A 14733-nucleotide genomic window follows, 5' to 3' on the forward strand; every position below is an offset into this window, starting at 1 on the left:
TATTAAACTTAACCTAACTAATCCTGCAGCATCATTAATTATAGAAATTAACCTGATTTATTTAGAGCTAAAGTTTTGACCCTACAAAAATGTACATGAAAACCCAAGAGAGCCCAGGATTTCCTGGATCAAGCTTTGTTTTTATGTGATTTATTTCATAATAGTGTATTAAAATGTGGAGCTGCTCACATCCCACCATCCAGTACAACAGCAGATGCCCTTTAGCCGACCTCCTGCATGAAGCCGCTCAGAGCACACAGCATAACCTCACTGCTTTTTAACGTTATCCAGCGTTACGCAACACTTTCGCTCCACTGGGCCTTCGCACATACACTACATGCATGCATACACACTCCGATTGTGTCATCATGCTGTGTTGAACTCGGTGTTTGGTGTGTCGCACTGCACAGAGGGAGGACACGCCGGGGTCACGGAGTAGAGAACACGATGTTTGAGGCTGGATGGGGTTCTTTCTCACAGTGTTTTCTTGGTTTCCTTGTGAACGGAGCTCAGGCGCGGGTGTTTATTTCTTCTCTGTTTGTTTTTACATGTGTATATGATTAAACAGCCTTAATGAGGAAATATTGTAAAGGTTCACTCATACAGAGCTCTTAAAGCCGGATTTCTTTCAGCCACTTGGAGGCAGTGCACACAGCAGAGACCAACTGCAAAACTGTATGATGAAGTTAATGTAGTGATTGTGAATAGAGTTTAGCACAGATTACACCAATGATTAATGCATTTTTACTGCAAAAAAATGCTCCTCACAGGTTCCCACATCCATTAGATATATTTTTTTAAACAGTTAAAAGTCCAAACAGTTCAATTTGGGATCATATAAAACTGACAAAAACTGAAGATTCTTATATTTAAGGAGCGGGAACAAGCACATTTGGGGAATTTTAGCTTTAAAAATGATGATCAGTATAGTTGCTGACTAATTTTCTGTAGATCACTGAAGCATTTCATGTCAAAAAACAAAACTGAATTGAAGTAATGTCTCCAGATACCTGATAAACTCCAGTATTTAGGGTTCTGTTGGGGTAAATAATCATCTTTTGAGCTGCTAAATGCTTCACTGTGTCCACATTCTAGTTGCTAACTTACTTAAACTCTCCTCAAATCAACGTATCTTAGCATCCAGTTGCCAAAAATATTACATAAGCCTCAAATTCAGGTTGTATTTATGTCAATGTATGCTTCATGAACAGTAAAACAGAGCTGCTGTTTGAGCTGCATGACAGACGAAACAGAAATTCAAGGTTGGTTGGAAAATGAATTTAAAGTGTAGAGTAGACCTGCAGCTGTGTGTTTCCTACTCCATGCATGACAAAAACACAGTTTATGATAGAAATGACTAGACATCTGTGCAATGTCACATTCAAATGAGTCCAGATGCTTATTTATATAAGTTAAACAGCAGAGTATTTGCTCTGGTGATTAATAAAAAACAAATACTAGATAATAAAGAGACTATATTGAAAATACAGACCCCCCCAAAAGCAAAACTGGGTCCACCTGTGATTTCCAAACAGCCTAATTGCATGAACATGGTATAAAATAAGCTGAGCAAAGGTTTGGATGTATCGACTGTGTCTGTCTGCATCGTGGCTCCACATGGAAAATAATAGCAAAAAAAAAATCTGATTCTGAGGCTCTAAGTGGTATTGCACACTTCTTAGTTTTAACACATTTCATCAGACTTCAGTTTACCTCCTGTGTGAACCCACTACTCTTTAAAGCTAGCTTGAGCCAAATGGGGGCTCGTCCGGGATATTCAAACCGCTTTGTTAACGTAAAGCTCATCTTTGTGTGACATGCAGCTATATGTGGCTTTTGCCTTTAGTATTGTGGCTTTTTTGGGGGCGTTCCATGCAAGGTTTTGAGTTCTGTCTAGACTGTTTGAGTGCGTGTAGGAAGAGGGCAGCACTTTCACTCCATTGCAATAAACTAGGGACTAATTAAGGTCTTAAAACCAACTGTTTTATAAGACAAAAAAGAAGTATTCTCTTTAAAACAACAACAACAACAAAAACAACATTTTCCAACTCTCTTCCATTATTGTTTGGTGTTTAGCTTTAATCAGTTTTCCTTGAATTAAATTAACTCCTTATTCTTTGAGCCAGTTTGTGACAAATAGGGGCTCGTCCGGGATATTAAAGCTAATCTTAGTGTGACACGCAGCTTATTGTGACTTTTTTTGAAAGTCCCATGCAAGGTTTTGACTTCTGTGTTTAGGTGAATGTAGGAAGACAGCAGCATTATTCCCCATTATTAATGATAAACTATGGACTGCATTAACTCTATTATAATAAAGACAACATTTTTTAAAAATAAGTTTATTCCCTTTTTTGAAAACATTGTCATCAAACACATAGAGACAAAAAATACTATTACAAAATATTCCGTCCAGAACATACAGTACACAGTGAAACTACGGTAACCTGCAGTAACCTCTTTGCAGCGACAGATGGCGTTAGTAGAATATAAAAGGACTGTGACCATGAAAGTAAAAGGGCGTTAGAGGAAACATTAGTACGAGACGACAGGGTTGAAGCTTCAGTTTCCAGAGTAAAGAGCCTCTGAAGGTGTGTGTGAGCATTAAAAAACTAAAAGAGCGCTAATAATTACAAACTCCAGGTGCGGCCCCAGACACTCACACGCCCCCTACTGGTTGATCGGCTTATTGAAATGTTCATGACTGGTTGGAAGACGCTGAGAGCCAGCTCGGGATTTGGTCGACTGGTTTAAGGTGTTGCATTGACTGGTTGCTCAGTCGGCTGAGATGGTCAAGGGTCGATCTCCTCGGGGACGATGCTGAGCATGACGTCCTCGTTGCCTCGCCTCACCACCGTTCGCAGCGTCTTTTCCCGCTTTATGGCAGCGCTGACGTCGCTGGCCGAGGTGATCCGCTCGCCATTGATGCTGATGATGACGTCGCTCTCCTTCAGGCCAGCTCTGTGGGAGAAAAAAAATAAATTAATGACAGTCTGCTAATGAGATATTACACTTTTCTGTCTCTATATATTGTCTTTGTCAGCCAGAAACCAGCTATTAGTGACGGATGTCATTCCTGAAAGAAAGCTGATGTGATTTTCCAATATCTGTGAATGACACCACAACAGTGGAAGTTTGGACCTTGTCTTCTAAAATCACAATTTAATCAACTAGTATAGATTTCTGCTTTAAATTTCTTCAAATTTTAATAAATAAATGCAGCAAAAACCTCAAAATCCTTATTCCAACAGAGCTTGTCAAGCGTGGAAAACTTTTATGAAAAACAAAGCTCTGAATTTCTGAGAATAAAGTGAAGATTTAACAAGAAAAATACGTGGATATTCCTAGAAATTAAAGTGGTAAATTTGCATGAAAAAAAACTGAAATATTCTCCGAAATCATAAAGTCAGAAATTTAAGATAGCCTGCATTTAAAATTTGACTAAATAAAAAAAAAAATTTTCCCCCAAAATGTGCAAAATCTTAATAATTAACCCTTTAAGCCCTGAGCTATTTTTCAGGCCTTTTCTCGAAAAATACATACCCATCATAAAAACAGTATATCTCTGCAACCACAAGGTCTATTTGAAAAATTCTTGTGTCATAATAAAATAAACACTTGTAAGATTTGTTCAGATATATATGTTACTGGTTAAAAGTAAATGTAGATGGCACACACACAACTTTAAAAATTTCAGGTTTGCCTTAAAAAAAAAAAAAAAGCAGTTTTAGGATAATTATCTCTTTGGAGTGATCCAGCTGCAGCTCTAAACCTCTCCAAAATCATATCACAATATGTGAACATTCTCCCTGCAAAGGTTGACTCTGAAAAAGTGAAGTAGAACAAATTACTAAGTTTTTAATCCAGACAGTTCAGGCGAGGTGACATTTTTGGACACTTTGGCACATTTTGGCACACTGGTGACCATCTGAGTGTTCTTATGTACAAACTAGATATTTCACTTGTATTTCACTAATGGCCAAATACAGCAGTGTTTCAGTTTTTTTTAAATCCTACCAGACCGCTGTCTGTGTTACGCGTCGTGTGCGTAATGGCGACTGGACGTGCTGTGAACCTCCTACGATGACGCGCTGCCCAATCTCCGTGATGGATCGGCCGATTTCGGTGATTGAACCCTCCTTCGAATCGTTAGAGCCAATAGAAGATAGCCATTGCCACCAAAGCGAGATTGACAGCACTTTTAGCCAATCAGAATCAGTAGACCGCCATCTTGCATTCTCGCCGCTCGCTCCCTCGTTCACTTTGCCGAAGTGCCCTACGGTTCACACAGCCTCCCAGAGATGGGTGACGTGCTTTCCGTGTGGCACAGGAAGTAGTACTAACTGATTCCGGTGTGGATTTACCGATAAAATAAACTTTTCACGGCAAAACAGCTAAGGTAAGAGACATTTTACAACTACAGTTTGACGAAGCGGTTTCGGTTTTTGCTGGTCTTTGGGTTGTTTCTCGCTGATGCTTTGGTTTTAGAGAGCTTTGATGGATATGTTTAGAATCTGGGGACTCTCTGCTTCATTTTGAGAGGTAGGTTGTGCGTCTTTCATAACGTACAGTAGCGACAGAGCCAGNGGGCCGATTTCGGTGATTGAACCCGCCTTCGAATCGTTAGAGCCAATAGAAGATAGCCATTGCCACCAAAACGAGATTGACAGCACTTTTAGCCAATCAGAAGCAGTAGACCGCCATCTTGCATTCTCGCCCCTCGCTCCCTCGTCCACTTTGCCGAAGTGCCCTACGGTTCACACAGCTTCCCAGAGACAGGTGACGTGCTTTCCTTGTGGCACGGGAAGTAATACTAACTGATTCCGGTGTGGATTTACCGATAAAATAAACTTTTCACGGCAAAACAGCTAAGGTAAGAGACGTTTTACAACTACAGTTTGACGAAGCGGTTTTGGTTTTTGCTGTTCTTTGGGTTGTTTCTCGCTGATGCTTTGGTTTTAGAGAGCTTTGATGGATATGTTTAGAATCTGGGGACTCTCTGCTCCATTTTGAGAGGTAGGTTGTGCGTCTTTCATAACGTACAGTAGCGACAGAGCCAGAAATGTGACGAGTGGGTTGACGTGGTGGCGCTGTATCGATTTGCATATTTGATAATTCATTTAGTTGGTGTTTGAGTTGTGTTTGAGGCATGTAGAAATGGCTGATATGTGCTTGTAGCCCAGGTTCTGCTGTTTAATTTGATGTATAACATCACTATATTCTTTCATGATGAGTGCATTGTTTCACACTATTTCTTTCTGTAAACCTCGGGCTTAAGGGGTTAAAGAGCTGCGCAAGGGTGGTAATAGCAAATAACTAAAAACCTATTGAATATTGTTATAAATAAAAGTGATTCATTTGCAAGAAAACAAAGTCAAATATTCTCTGAAATTAAATTAGAAATTAAGGTGGTAAAACTCCAAGATAATTTGTACATTTATGAGAAACAACCACAAGTAATGTATAAAGTCATAAATTTAAGAGAAAAAAGTTAAAAAGAGTGTTTGCAAAGCTGGATCAACATCAGCACCCCGCAGACATCACTGGTAAACAGGGAAACACCGCAAAGAATTTCTGTTAACTGGGTTAAAGTTAGGAAAAGAGGCATTTGTGTGCTTCTTCTGCTCCCTTTTCATCTCGTTTGCCTCCATTTGTGCGTCTAAAACTGCCTGGTTTGGTGTCATTCTTTTGATTTCCAGCCTGAAACATGACAGGCATGAAGTAAAACTGTACTGGATTAAGAACAAGTGTTTACTTTTGGCTGATGTGCTGCCTGAGAGCTTCCCAACGGTTCAGCGTTTGAGCGAGCTGAACCCAAAGCCCTGCATCTCTTTTAGCCCTTCAAACGCAGAGCCTCCACTTCCAGAGCTTGAAACGATGCCAACGAGAAGTCCAAATCTGCTCCACTATGACTGCGGCAGTTTGTCCGGCCTGCCAGAGGGAGTTGGACGGTCTGGGTGGGAAACATTTTGATTTCTGCTCCGCCTGCCAGCATTCAGGATGCTTCCAAAAGCAAAAACAGCAGCTCTAAAACCAGAAGCGAACTTTCCGTACCTTTCCATTCACACACAACGGTCGGATCTAATAAATGTCCTTTCAGCGAGATCGGATGCTCATCCCGACCCCTGCCCGCGTTAAACCCACCTGACAACAAGAAAACAACCGCTGTTTTCTCAGGTGGGGCGCTGCGGTTTGCCTTCAGCCGGCTTTTCATGTGAACAAACGTAAAATGTTTCCATGGAGCAAATATATTCTGCAGGAGTGAAGCTGAACCAACCAGCAGGTTCTTTTATTCAGCAAGTTAAAGCAGTGAAGAGGTGACAAATGTTCCACTTGTGCCTTCATGCTGGCATCGAAATCAAGCTCAGTGCACATGATTAATGCAGAACTACATGAAAATAAAAATCTTAGGAGCTTCAGTAAAAAGCAACTTCTAATTTAGGTTCCTCATTCTTCAGTTCTGTTAGTTTTTTTTACTGAAGCTCCTAGGGTTACCGTGACCTGGATGGCTGGAAATCTACACAAAATAAAATGTTTTTAACCCGTCGTAAAATCACAACTTTGACTGGACGTGGGAATAAGAGACGGAGACACTTACGCCTCAGCTGGAGTTCGGCTGATGACCTCAATGACGTAGGCTCCAGAAGTGACATCTGGGAAGTCTGACTGCCGCTCCTTCAGCTCCTTCGCCAATCTGAGGTGGGAAAAAAAACAGCCAAAATATGAGCTTTTCTACCAACTGCTCTCAACACTCCAGTCTAATTTTAGTCAGGCTCGATGATGGGATGATGCATCTGACTCATCCTGAACGCAGCATCGGATTTTGGCGAAGCGTCCGACCTTAAAGTTTCATTTAAACCAAAGTATTTTAGTCCCACGTCAAAGAATGTGTGAGGTTGCAAACGAAGTACTATCGAATAGTTGACTCGAATTTGATTAAGATATTTTGGTCCAAGTGACTCTCCCCCAAAAAACCATTTGGACAGATGGGAACTAAATGGTATTCCAAATCAGTAAAACATCCTTTTCTCTCCTGTTGGAGCATTTTATATTCTCAGGTACAATAAAGTCCTGATTCACAGCAGTCGGAGCTGTTTTAGACATCAGGTGTCTCTTGTGCATGCTGTGTTCAAAATGCATAGAAAGAGCTGGTCTTTCTGGAAGCACAAGATCTTCCACGTGTCTCGTTACTGACGGGATGACAAACGGGTGTTTTTCTGATCAAGTTCAACGAGGTCTTTTGTACTCTTCGTACGCTAATTGTGGTATTTAGTATCTGCTAAAACAAAGCTGCAACCTGATACAATTTTTTTGTAGAAAATACACACTTTAAATATATTACTAGCAGTACATAGATGTGCCACCAGGTGGAGCCTCTAATTGTTTAATGCTGTAATGAGCTGAGGGAGGCAGGCGGCACAATGTTGGCAAGCAGAGAGCATTGAGGGCAAGTAGAAGGGCACCATGAGAAAGACCTGTGACGTTTAATGACCTCACAAATCTAAAGTCAAGCTGAGATCAAACAGAAAAACGCTCTTCTATCTCAGTGTCATATGAGACATGTGTATCTGCAGCTTGTATTGGCTGGGTTTAAATACCAATGTCATTGCTGGACAAATATCAAGTGTACTTTAAATGTTTTGCACATTTTAACATGCTTAGATTACATATACTGTAATCTTGCCATTTCCAGTGTATTGGATTTGTTGCACTTGTAACTTATTTGTCTTGCATGTTTGCTTTTTTTTACTAAATTGTCTACTTGCCAAAACACGCTGTCACATTCCTCTTCAACCGTCTGATTCATATATATATTATATAACAACAGTTTTTTAAAATCACTTTATCTATGTTTTCAGTGTCCTGACCGTATACTGTCTATAAAAGATAGACGCTTCTGAAAAGCGAAGCCAATACAAAAGTAAACCTGCATTCTTTCCATCAGCCAGCAGGGGGCGACTCCTCTGGTTGCAAAATGAGAAAATGAACCTACTTCTCACTTGATCTGTAACCTCAGTGGACATTTTCTTGATGACTTAATGCTCTCATCAGGTGTTTTCTAGTCTCTTTCAATACAGCATGATGTTCAAATGGGGATTTATGGTTATATTTAGAGGAAAATAGACTATAGAATAAGACATGTTTTAGGATAAGGATTGTGATTGACAGGTTGCTATCATATCCTTGAATTCTCAGTTCTCAGATCAAGCTTTTGAATAAGCAAGATGGGAGCAGCTAAAGGCAAAGTCCTAGATGACAAGTGGCAGCATCCATCTTTTGTATACAGTCTATAGTCCTGAGATCGGAGGGTTGAATGCTAGAGAGCATGTGTTGTCAGTCAGATCCAAAAAACAAAAGAAAAACTGGAATATCATTAAAAAAAAAAAACCCACATCATGTGTGGTCTTCAGTTCGTATGCTTCCCTTATTTCCTATTACAGCCACATCTGATAGACAGATTGGAGACAGAGCGGGAGCAGTAAAACCACCATGTAGAGCCAACATCTGCTCATTTAATAACACAACAGACACAACACTCAACAACAGGACGGCAACAGAAACTCAGAGGAGCTGTACAATATTATCCGTCTGTATAACTTAAAAACTTGCAAAGGAAACCATCTAGAAATGAATGATGTAAAATTTGGCACTTGCTGTTGTCAAGTTAGGCCAGTCCTTAAATGCAGCAGGATTAATACCTTTCAGTTACCTGTAATCTCGAGTCTCTTCCAGATCACTGTAGTAGAATAAAGTGTATTCTTAAGAGAAATGGTCATTAGTAATGTGATAAGCAGGCAGCTGATTTTAAATGCACCCTCCAGTGTGCTTAAAGCGAACCAGCGGCCATAAAGTTGAGCTTGTTTTGGGGTTTCGGGGGCGTTTCCTGCCGTGACTCTGGAGGGCCGGTTTAGGCGTTGCTCTGACCTGGAGGCTGTGGCCTGGACTGACTCACATTCCTGATCAAACTGGTCATTTGGCAGCAGGTATCTGAAGCTGAGGTCACGCTCTCGATACGATCACCACCCTTGTTATGTATGAAAGTCGGGATTGAGAAACATCCGTTTCAGGGATCCGGGGAGAATAAACAGACGGCCTCGTCTCTTAGAGGCAGCAGAACGGCCTGATGTCACAGAAATCCAAAATGTAGACCAATTTTATAATCCTACATGTGAAAAAACAAGGACTGTGTAGGTGTGTCTGACCTTGCTGTTTACGGTACTTTTCAGTCACTTTTGGTCATTGTTTGCCTTTTTTTTTTTTTACATTTCACTAAGTTTCGGAAATGATCATGGTTTGGGTTAAAATACACCCATGAAAGCACTTTTCAGTCACTGTTTTCTGATGCCGTTTTTATCCACTGTTTGCCCTGTTTATGCTAAAATAAACCTTCACAAAGTTGAAGAAAAGGTATTTGTTTGGGTTGAAATACATCCATTTTCATCCACTGTTTGCTTTTTATACGCAACAAAAAAAAATCATGTTACGTTTCGGAAAAGATCCTTGTCTGAGTTAACTTGTAAAAACACGTTGCGGTTGGTTTTTCCGTCGCTGTGTTCGCCCACTGTTTGCTTTTGTTTAAGCAGCAAAAAATGTTCTTAAATTTAGGAAAACCTCAAGGTTTGAGATAAAATGCAGCGATGCAAACACTTCTCAGTCACAGAAAGTTTTCTGCCTGTGTTTTTACCCACTGTTTGCTTTTGTTAGAGCAACAATAAAACTTCAGTAAGTTCAGGAAAAGACTGTGGTTTAGGTGCTGCTTCTATGACGACAATTTAAAATGAAGATGTTTATTTACTGTTTATTACCAGGACCTTGTAAATTATGTTATCCAATCTCTCTGTTACAAACTGTACAGAAGAGTCCACTTTAAAAAACAACGTGAGCATGGAGTAAGACTATATAGACTTTTCAAGAAACCACAAATGTCAGCCGGACCCTTTAACCCTTTTCAAACTCCCCTTCACTACAGTAGAGAACAACAACCTGCCACGATGAAAATAGTCAGTTTTGCTGTAAATTTGGATCGTGCATTGCTTTGTTTTTTCGGTTTCTGCCTCCCTGCATGCAAACGTTTCTCCATAACAACTCCCCTTCCCCTCTACAGCAGGGGCACCATCGCTGCATCCTGGGCTCAGCACCGCCCAAGACGACCATGATCGGTTTACACAAATACAAACAAGCCAGAGTTTATTCTCTATTGCAGAATGATAATGAGGTGCAGCAGACCACTCTTCAACACTCACACAGAGCTGTGAAGGTCATAGGTCTGGATATGTGAGACGAGACACCACAGAAATATCGCTAACCTGAAACAGGGACTTACGTTGGAGTGAGACTCATCATTCTGACGCCGATGTATTTCTTCTTTGGAGTTGTTTTACCTGCAGGACATAAGAAAATGTTTGTAAAGTACATTTATTCTGTTCATCATTTTATAAATCAAGTCAAGCGAAAAGCATTCTTCCTAAATAAGTTCAACAGGCAGCTTCTCAAACCGGATATACCCGCATCTGTTGAGAAATAACGCCATGAAAACATGATCCAAACTCTAGGTCCAAAAGCTGCTCTGAGAGCAAATCTGAAAATTGCTATTTACATTGTGAAACTGTTTGGACTGACCGATGTTTACAGACACCGCAGGTAGAAACCTCCAAACTGAGAGTCACGGTTTGGAGGAAATTGACTCTAATAAAAGTGCACATGCTTTTAATATGTGTTTGGCTCCTGGAAACTGGGAAACTCAGTTTAATACGCTCATCTTAAAGCAAGTACTTTAGTAGCTGCTGAGGGCAACGTTTTACTACAAACTATTTACTGTTAACTCTTGGTTTACATGTCTGCAGCACGCACCACATACAGCCACAGCTACTGTACACATTATCATTAAACATCAGAAGTCTTTCTGCATTTTCTGCTAACGTTTACGTGCAAAGCTTAAAACAGACTGAACAGAGCTGGAAGCCTAAAGTTCATCAAGTAACTGGTTATTAAATGTTTTTCTTTTAATGTGAATAACTTGTGTTTTTGCATCATAAATGCAAGAAATAATGTTTTCATCTTACTGTTGTTCTACAGAGTGGTTTCCTTTAAACAGACACGTTTTTTGCTGTCATGATGAAAGAAATGTTGATTGCACAAAGTTACGGCTCCAGAATAATGACTATCAGCATTTAGACTGGTTCATTGCAAAGTTAGGGTTCGATTTACGATTAAACAAACAACTGGAACAACGGAAACTACTCGGGCAAAGAAAATAGCCTCGTTCTGAAGGTGCCAAAGAAGGCGAAGAGTGACAGAAACTGAGGTAGAATAAGAGTGAACCTCAGTGCAGAGGGCTGAGGGACTTGAAAAGGCTTCAAAACCGACATTCACTTATTATTTCTACCAGATCAGGGAAGAAACACAACCTGCAGACTTTATCATGGCACTGAGAGCGGCGCGAGAGTTGAACAGTTATCAGTTAATTTCCTTTAAGCTGTCGTCAGGATTTCCTAAGCATTAGCTGGTGTTTACCTGCAAATTACAGGATATTTCTAAAAAAAAAAAAAAGTCCTGCATAGTTTGGTGCAGAGAAAGAAAACAAAAGGAAATTAAGTTGTTAGGTGAGTCAGAAATAGTTCAGAAACAAACAAGGTTTCCAGGAAAGGTGAACAAAAACAATTGTCTGCTGCATATGAAGATAATCCGTATAATTATTATCCGTAGATTTCAGCTGCATTAAAAAATCCTCACTTTAGTTTAAAGGAGTCCTACAGAAGTCAGTGTATTCAATCTTAATAAAGGTTGAATAAATGAATGAATAGATGAATGAATGTTGTATGTCAGGTTCACCAAAGTCCAATCAGGCAATCATTCAAATATTTCTTCTTAATTTTAAGTAAAACGTCCATGTCTATCTAACCAATAATTAAACTTATCTTTCTAGGACACTCTTCAGTTTCACCTGGAGCACAATTTACTTTTTTTCTCAGTAAAATTAAAACATAACGAGCAGCTAACGCTTTCCGTTGCACCAAACTTCACACGTCATTCCTGGAAATATCTTCAGTGATTTACAGCGACACTCAGCTGCTAATTTCTAGGAAATTATGAGGAAAGTTTCTAAGAACCAAACCGGACCGAGGGGGCCATAAAATAAAGCAATGCTTCATTACAATGCTGCCACGAGCTTCTTTTCTACATTCCCCCCATTCAGAAGCCCATTTTTTCATATTCTGTTTTGCACTACTCTCCTTGTTTGCACTATTTCTTATATTTATATGTACATTTTTTATTTTTATTTTTTCCTGTCTCGTATATGTGTACCTCTGTTGAATGCTGCTACCAACGATGTGAATTTCTCCACTGTGAGATAAATAAAGGCTGATCTTATCTTATCTTATCTTATCTTTCCATCTCAGATATCGATTCTGGGATAAACCTGCGACAAACCTTTGGCTTGTCTGTCGTGGGACTCTGCCAGGAACTGTCTGATCTTGTCCGACGGGATGGCGAAGGAGATTCCCGCCGTGACCTTCAGCGTGTTGATGCCGATCACCTCCCCGTCCTGCAAACACACACACACACACACAGCAACATCCACACCAAACTTGTTAAACAACGTTTCTGACGCCACATTGTTCTCGGTTTAGTAACACGCCTGGCGGAAAACACTCATAATCAGAGTCAGCTGTGGACGGCGACCTGGTGCCAAGCATTACCTAAACTCTTTATTTACCTTCCCTAATAAGGATTTTATGACTCTGGGTGTTTGTTTATATGAGATTACGTACATGTCTGTTTTGCAACAGGCGGACGCGGGCCAAGTAAAATGAAGCTGTTTCTGTTTCACAGATATCGAGAGACAAAGTGCCAATTAAGTTAAATCTCAGGGTGGGACGGACGATATACGACTGCTTGGTTTTTACCGGAACGTTCAGCCCCTCGAATAAGAGATGAAAATGAACATCAGTAACTTGAACTATGTCTAGTTGGTGCCAAAAAGAACAACCCTACAGTGTCTTATGAAGCATTAATCTGTGTCTAAAGCAGTTTTTTATTTGACAACTAGAGAAACTGCATTCATACAACAAATCCTTCACAACATGAATAATCAGGTCTGCACTAAAAGCAGAAGTTAGTAAACTTATACTGATGTACTGTAAAATATCAGAAAGGAATTTAGTTGTTTTGTTTACCTAATGTACATTTATGTTAATTGAACTAAAACACGTGAGTCCTTCAGGCGTTTTGACCAAAAGCAGTGAGTTAAATTAATGAACAGCTCGTTAAGTTAAGTTTATTGGAAACAAAACCGGCAGGAGGAGATTTCCCAGGTTATTAGAGAATTAAAACTCCCCCAGAGACTCTTTGTTTTTTTTTTGCAGTTTGAGAAAACAGACATGGTGGAAACTCATCGTGCGTCTTTGTTAAACTACATTGTGCTTGTTTCTTTTCACGATAATCAAGAATAACTCTATGACAAAGGTTAGTGATGAATTTAGTCCCTACATCCACGACTCACTGGACAGAAAAGAAGAACACGAGCTTCACTGGAAGATAATCTGTGGACAATATGTTTTAAACCTTATGATGGAAGCAACGTGTTCTAATTCACTCACCAGATTGACTAGTGGTCCTCCTGAGTTGCCGTACTGCAAGAAAACAGACAAACACAAAATGATCACTTACAATGAAGCTATTGTTTTTTTGTAACTGACCAGTGCATATTAAAAGGATTTGGTGCTGCTGCAAGGAAGCATTGATGCAACTAATGCATTTGGACCTTCTGTTCCTTTTGCCTTCGTCTGCAGAACATTTTGACGAATCAGGGAACAGCAGACTCAAACCTCCGTTTACACCAAATCAAACAGCTGTGTGATAACCGCAAACACAATCCAGCAAACAGTTTGGATTTGATCTGCAAACTCTCTCTCACGTTGATGATGGCGTCGGTCTGGATGTAGTCCATGTCGGAGTTGCGGAGGCCGAGCTCCTTGCCTCCCCTCTGGGTGGTGCTGACGATGCCGGTGGTGACGGTGTTCTGCAGGGAGAACGGGCTGCCGATGGCGACCACGAACTCGCCGGGACGCAGGTCCGCTGATCGACCGAGCAGCAGCACCGGCAGCTTCATCTGCACCGGAAAACATGCAGAGAAGAAGAGAGAAGAATGCTCAGTGAGAGTCAAAACACATAACTTTTTATCGACTTCAGCTGGCCGAAGAGAGCTGCTAAATCAAAGTTGAGAAGCTGCATCTGCTGGACCTGTGACAAAAAACCTCTCAGAGTACATTAGATGTGCATTATAGTAAAGAAATGAAGATGAAAGTGTTCAGTTTTAGTGTTTTTCTTCTCAACGAAGCTAAGAAAACAGAATCAGCGATGCACCAGGACAGCTGTTGGACTCACACAAACACACGGTGAAGTTCGCAGCAGTAAACAGCACTTTATTCTCTGCAAGCAGCTGCAGACAGACGTGGATTTCCTGAGCAGAGCTGAGTCAGCGCTCTCTCTGCACGGGGCTTCTCTTCGTCCACAAACCAAACTCTTACCAAACCCTGAACTATAAATCCCTCCGTTCAGCCCCGTGGCCTCGTTTCCACCCGGACCGACCAGCTTCTCCGTGTGTGTCCTGCTTCAGAATCACCGGTTCATTCATCGCAAACTAAAAGGTTCTGACACGCGGTTGGTTATTAAATGTTTACACCCAAACTAAAAGGTTTACCAGTCAGGGTTTAGTGCTCGGCTTTAACAAAA

The 14733-nt window shown here is 40.6% G+C and overlaps 1 protein-coding gene across 1 annotated transcript in view; it reads right to left on the reverse strand.

Annotated features, from left to right (window-relative positions):
• Positions 1-2323: 2323 nt before the first annotated feature.
• htra1b (HtrA serine peptidase 1b) overlaps positions 2324-14733 on the reverse strand; it is a 37416-nt gene continuing 25006 nt past the window's right edge. The window contains exons 5-10 of the mRNA XM_008287139.1: positions 13916-14110; positions 13599-13631; positions 12430-12544; positions 10322-10379; positions 6596-6691; positions 2324-2958 (exon numbers count right to left, since the gene is read on the reverse strand). Of these exons, the coding sequence (XP_008285361.1) occupies positions 2790-2958; positions 6596-6691; positions 10322-10379; positions 12430-12544; positions 13599-13631; positions 13916-14110 (666 nt within the window). The 3' untranslated portion in view covers positions 2324-2789. The remainder of the gene's footprint in view (positions 2959-6595; positions 6692-10321; positions 10380-12429; positions 12545-13598; positions 13632-13915; positions 14111-14733) is intronic.

The sequence above is a fragment of the Stegastes partitus genome, unplaced genomic scaffold, assembly GCF_000690725.1.
Source record: "Stegastes partitus isolate 25-593 unplaced genomic scaffold, Stegastes_partitus-1.0.2 Scaffold488, whole genome shotgun sequence".
NCBI lineage: Eukaryota > Metazoa > Chordata > Actinopteri > Pomacentridae > Stegastes > Stegastes partitus.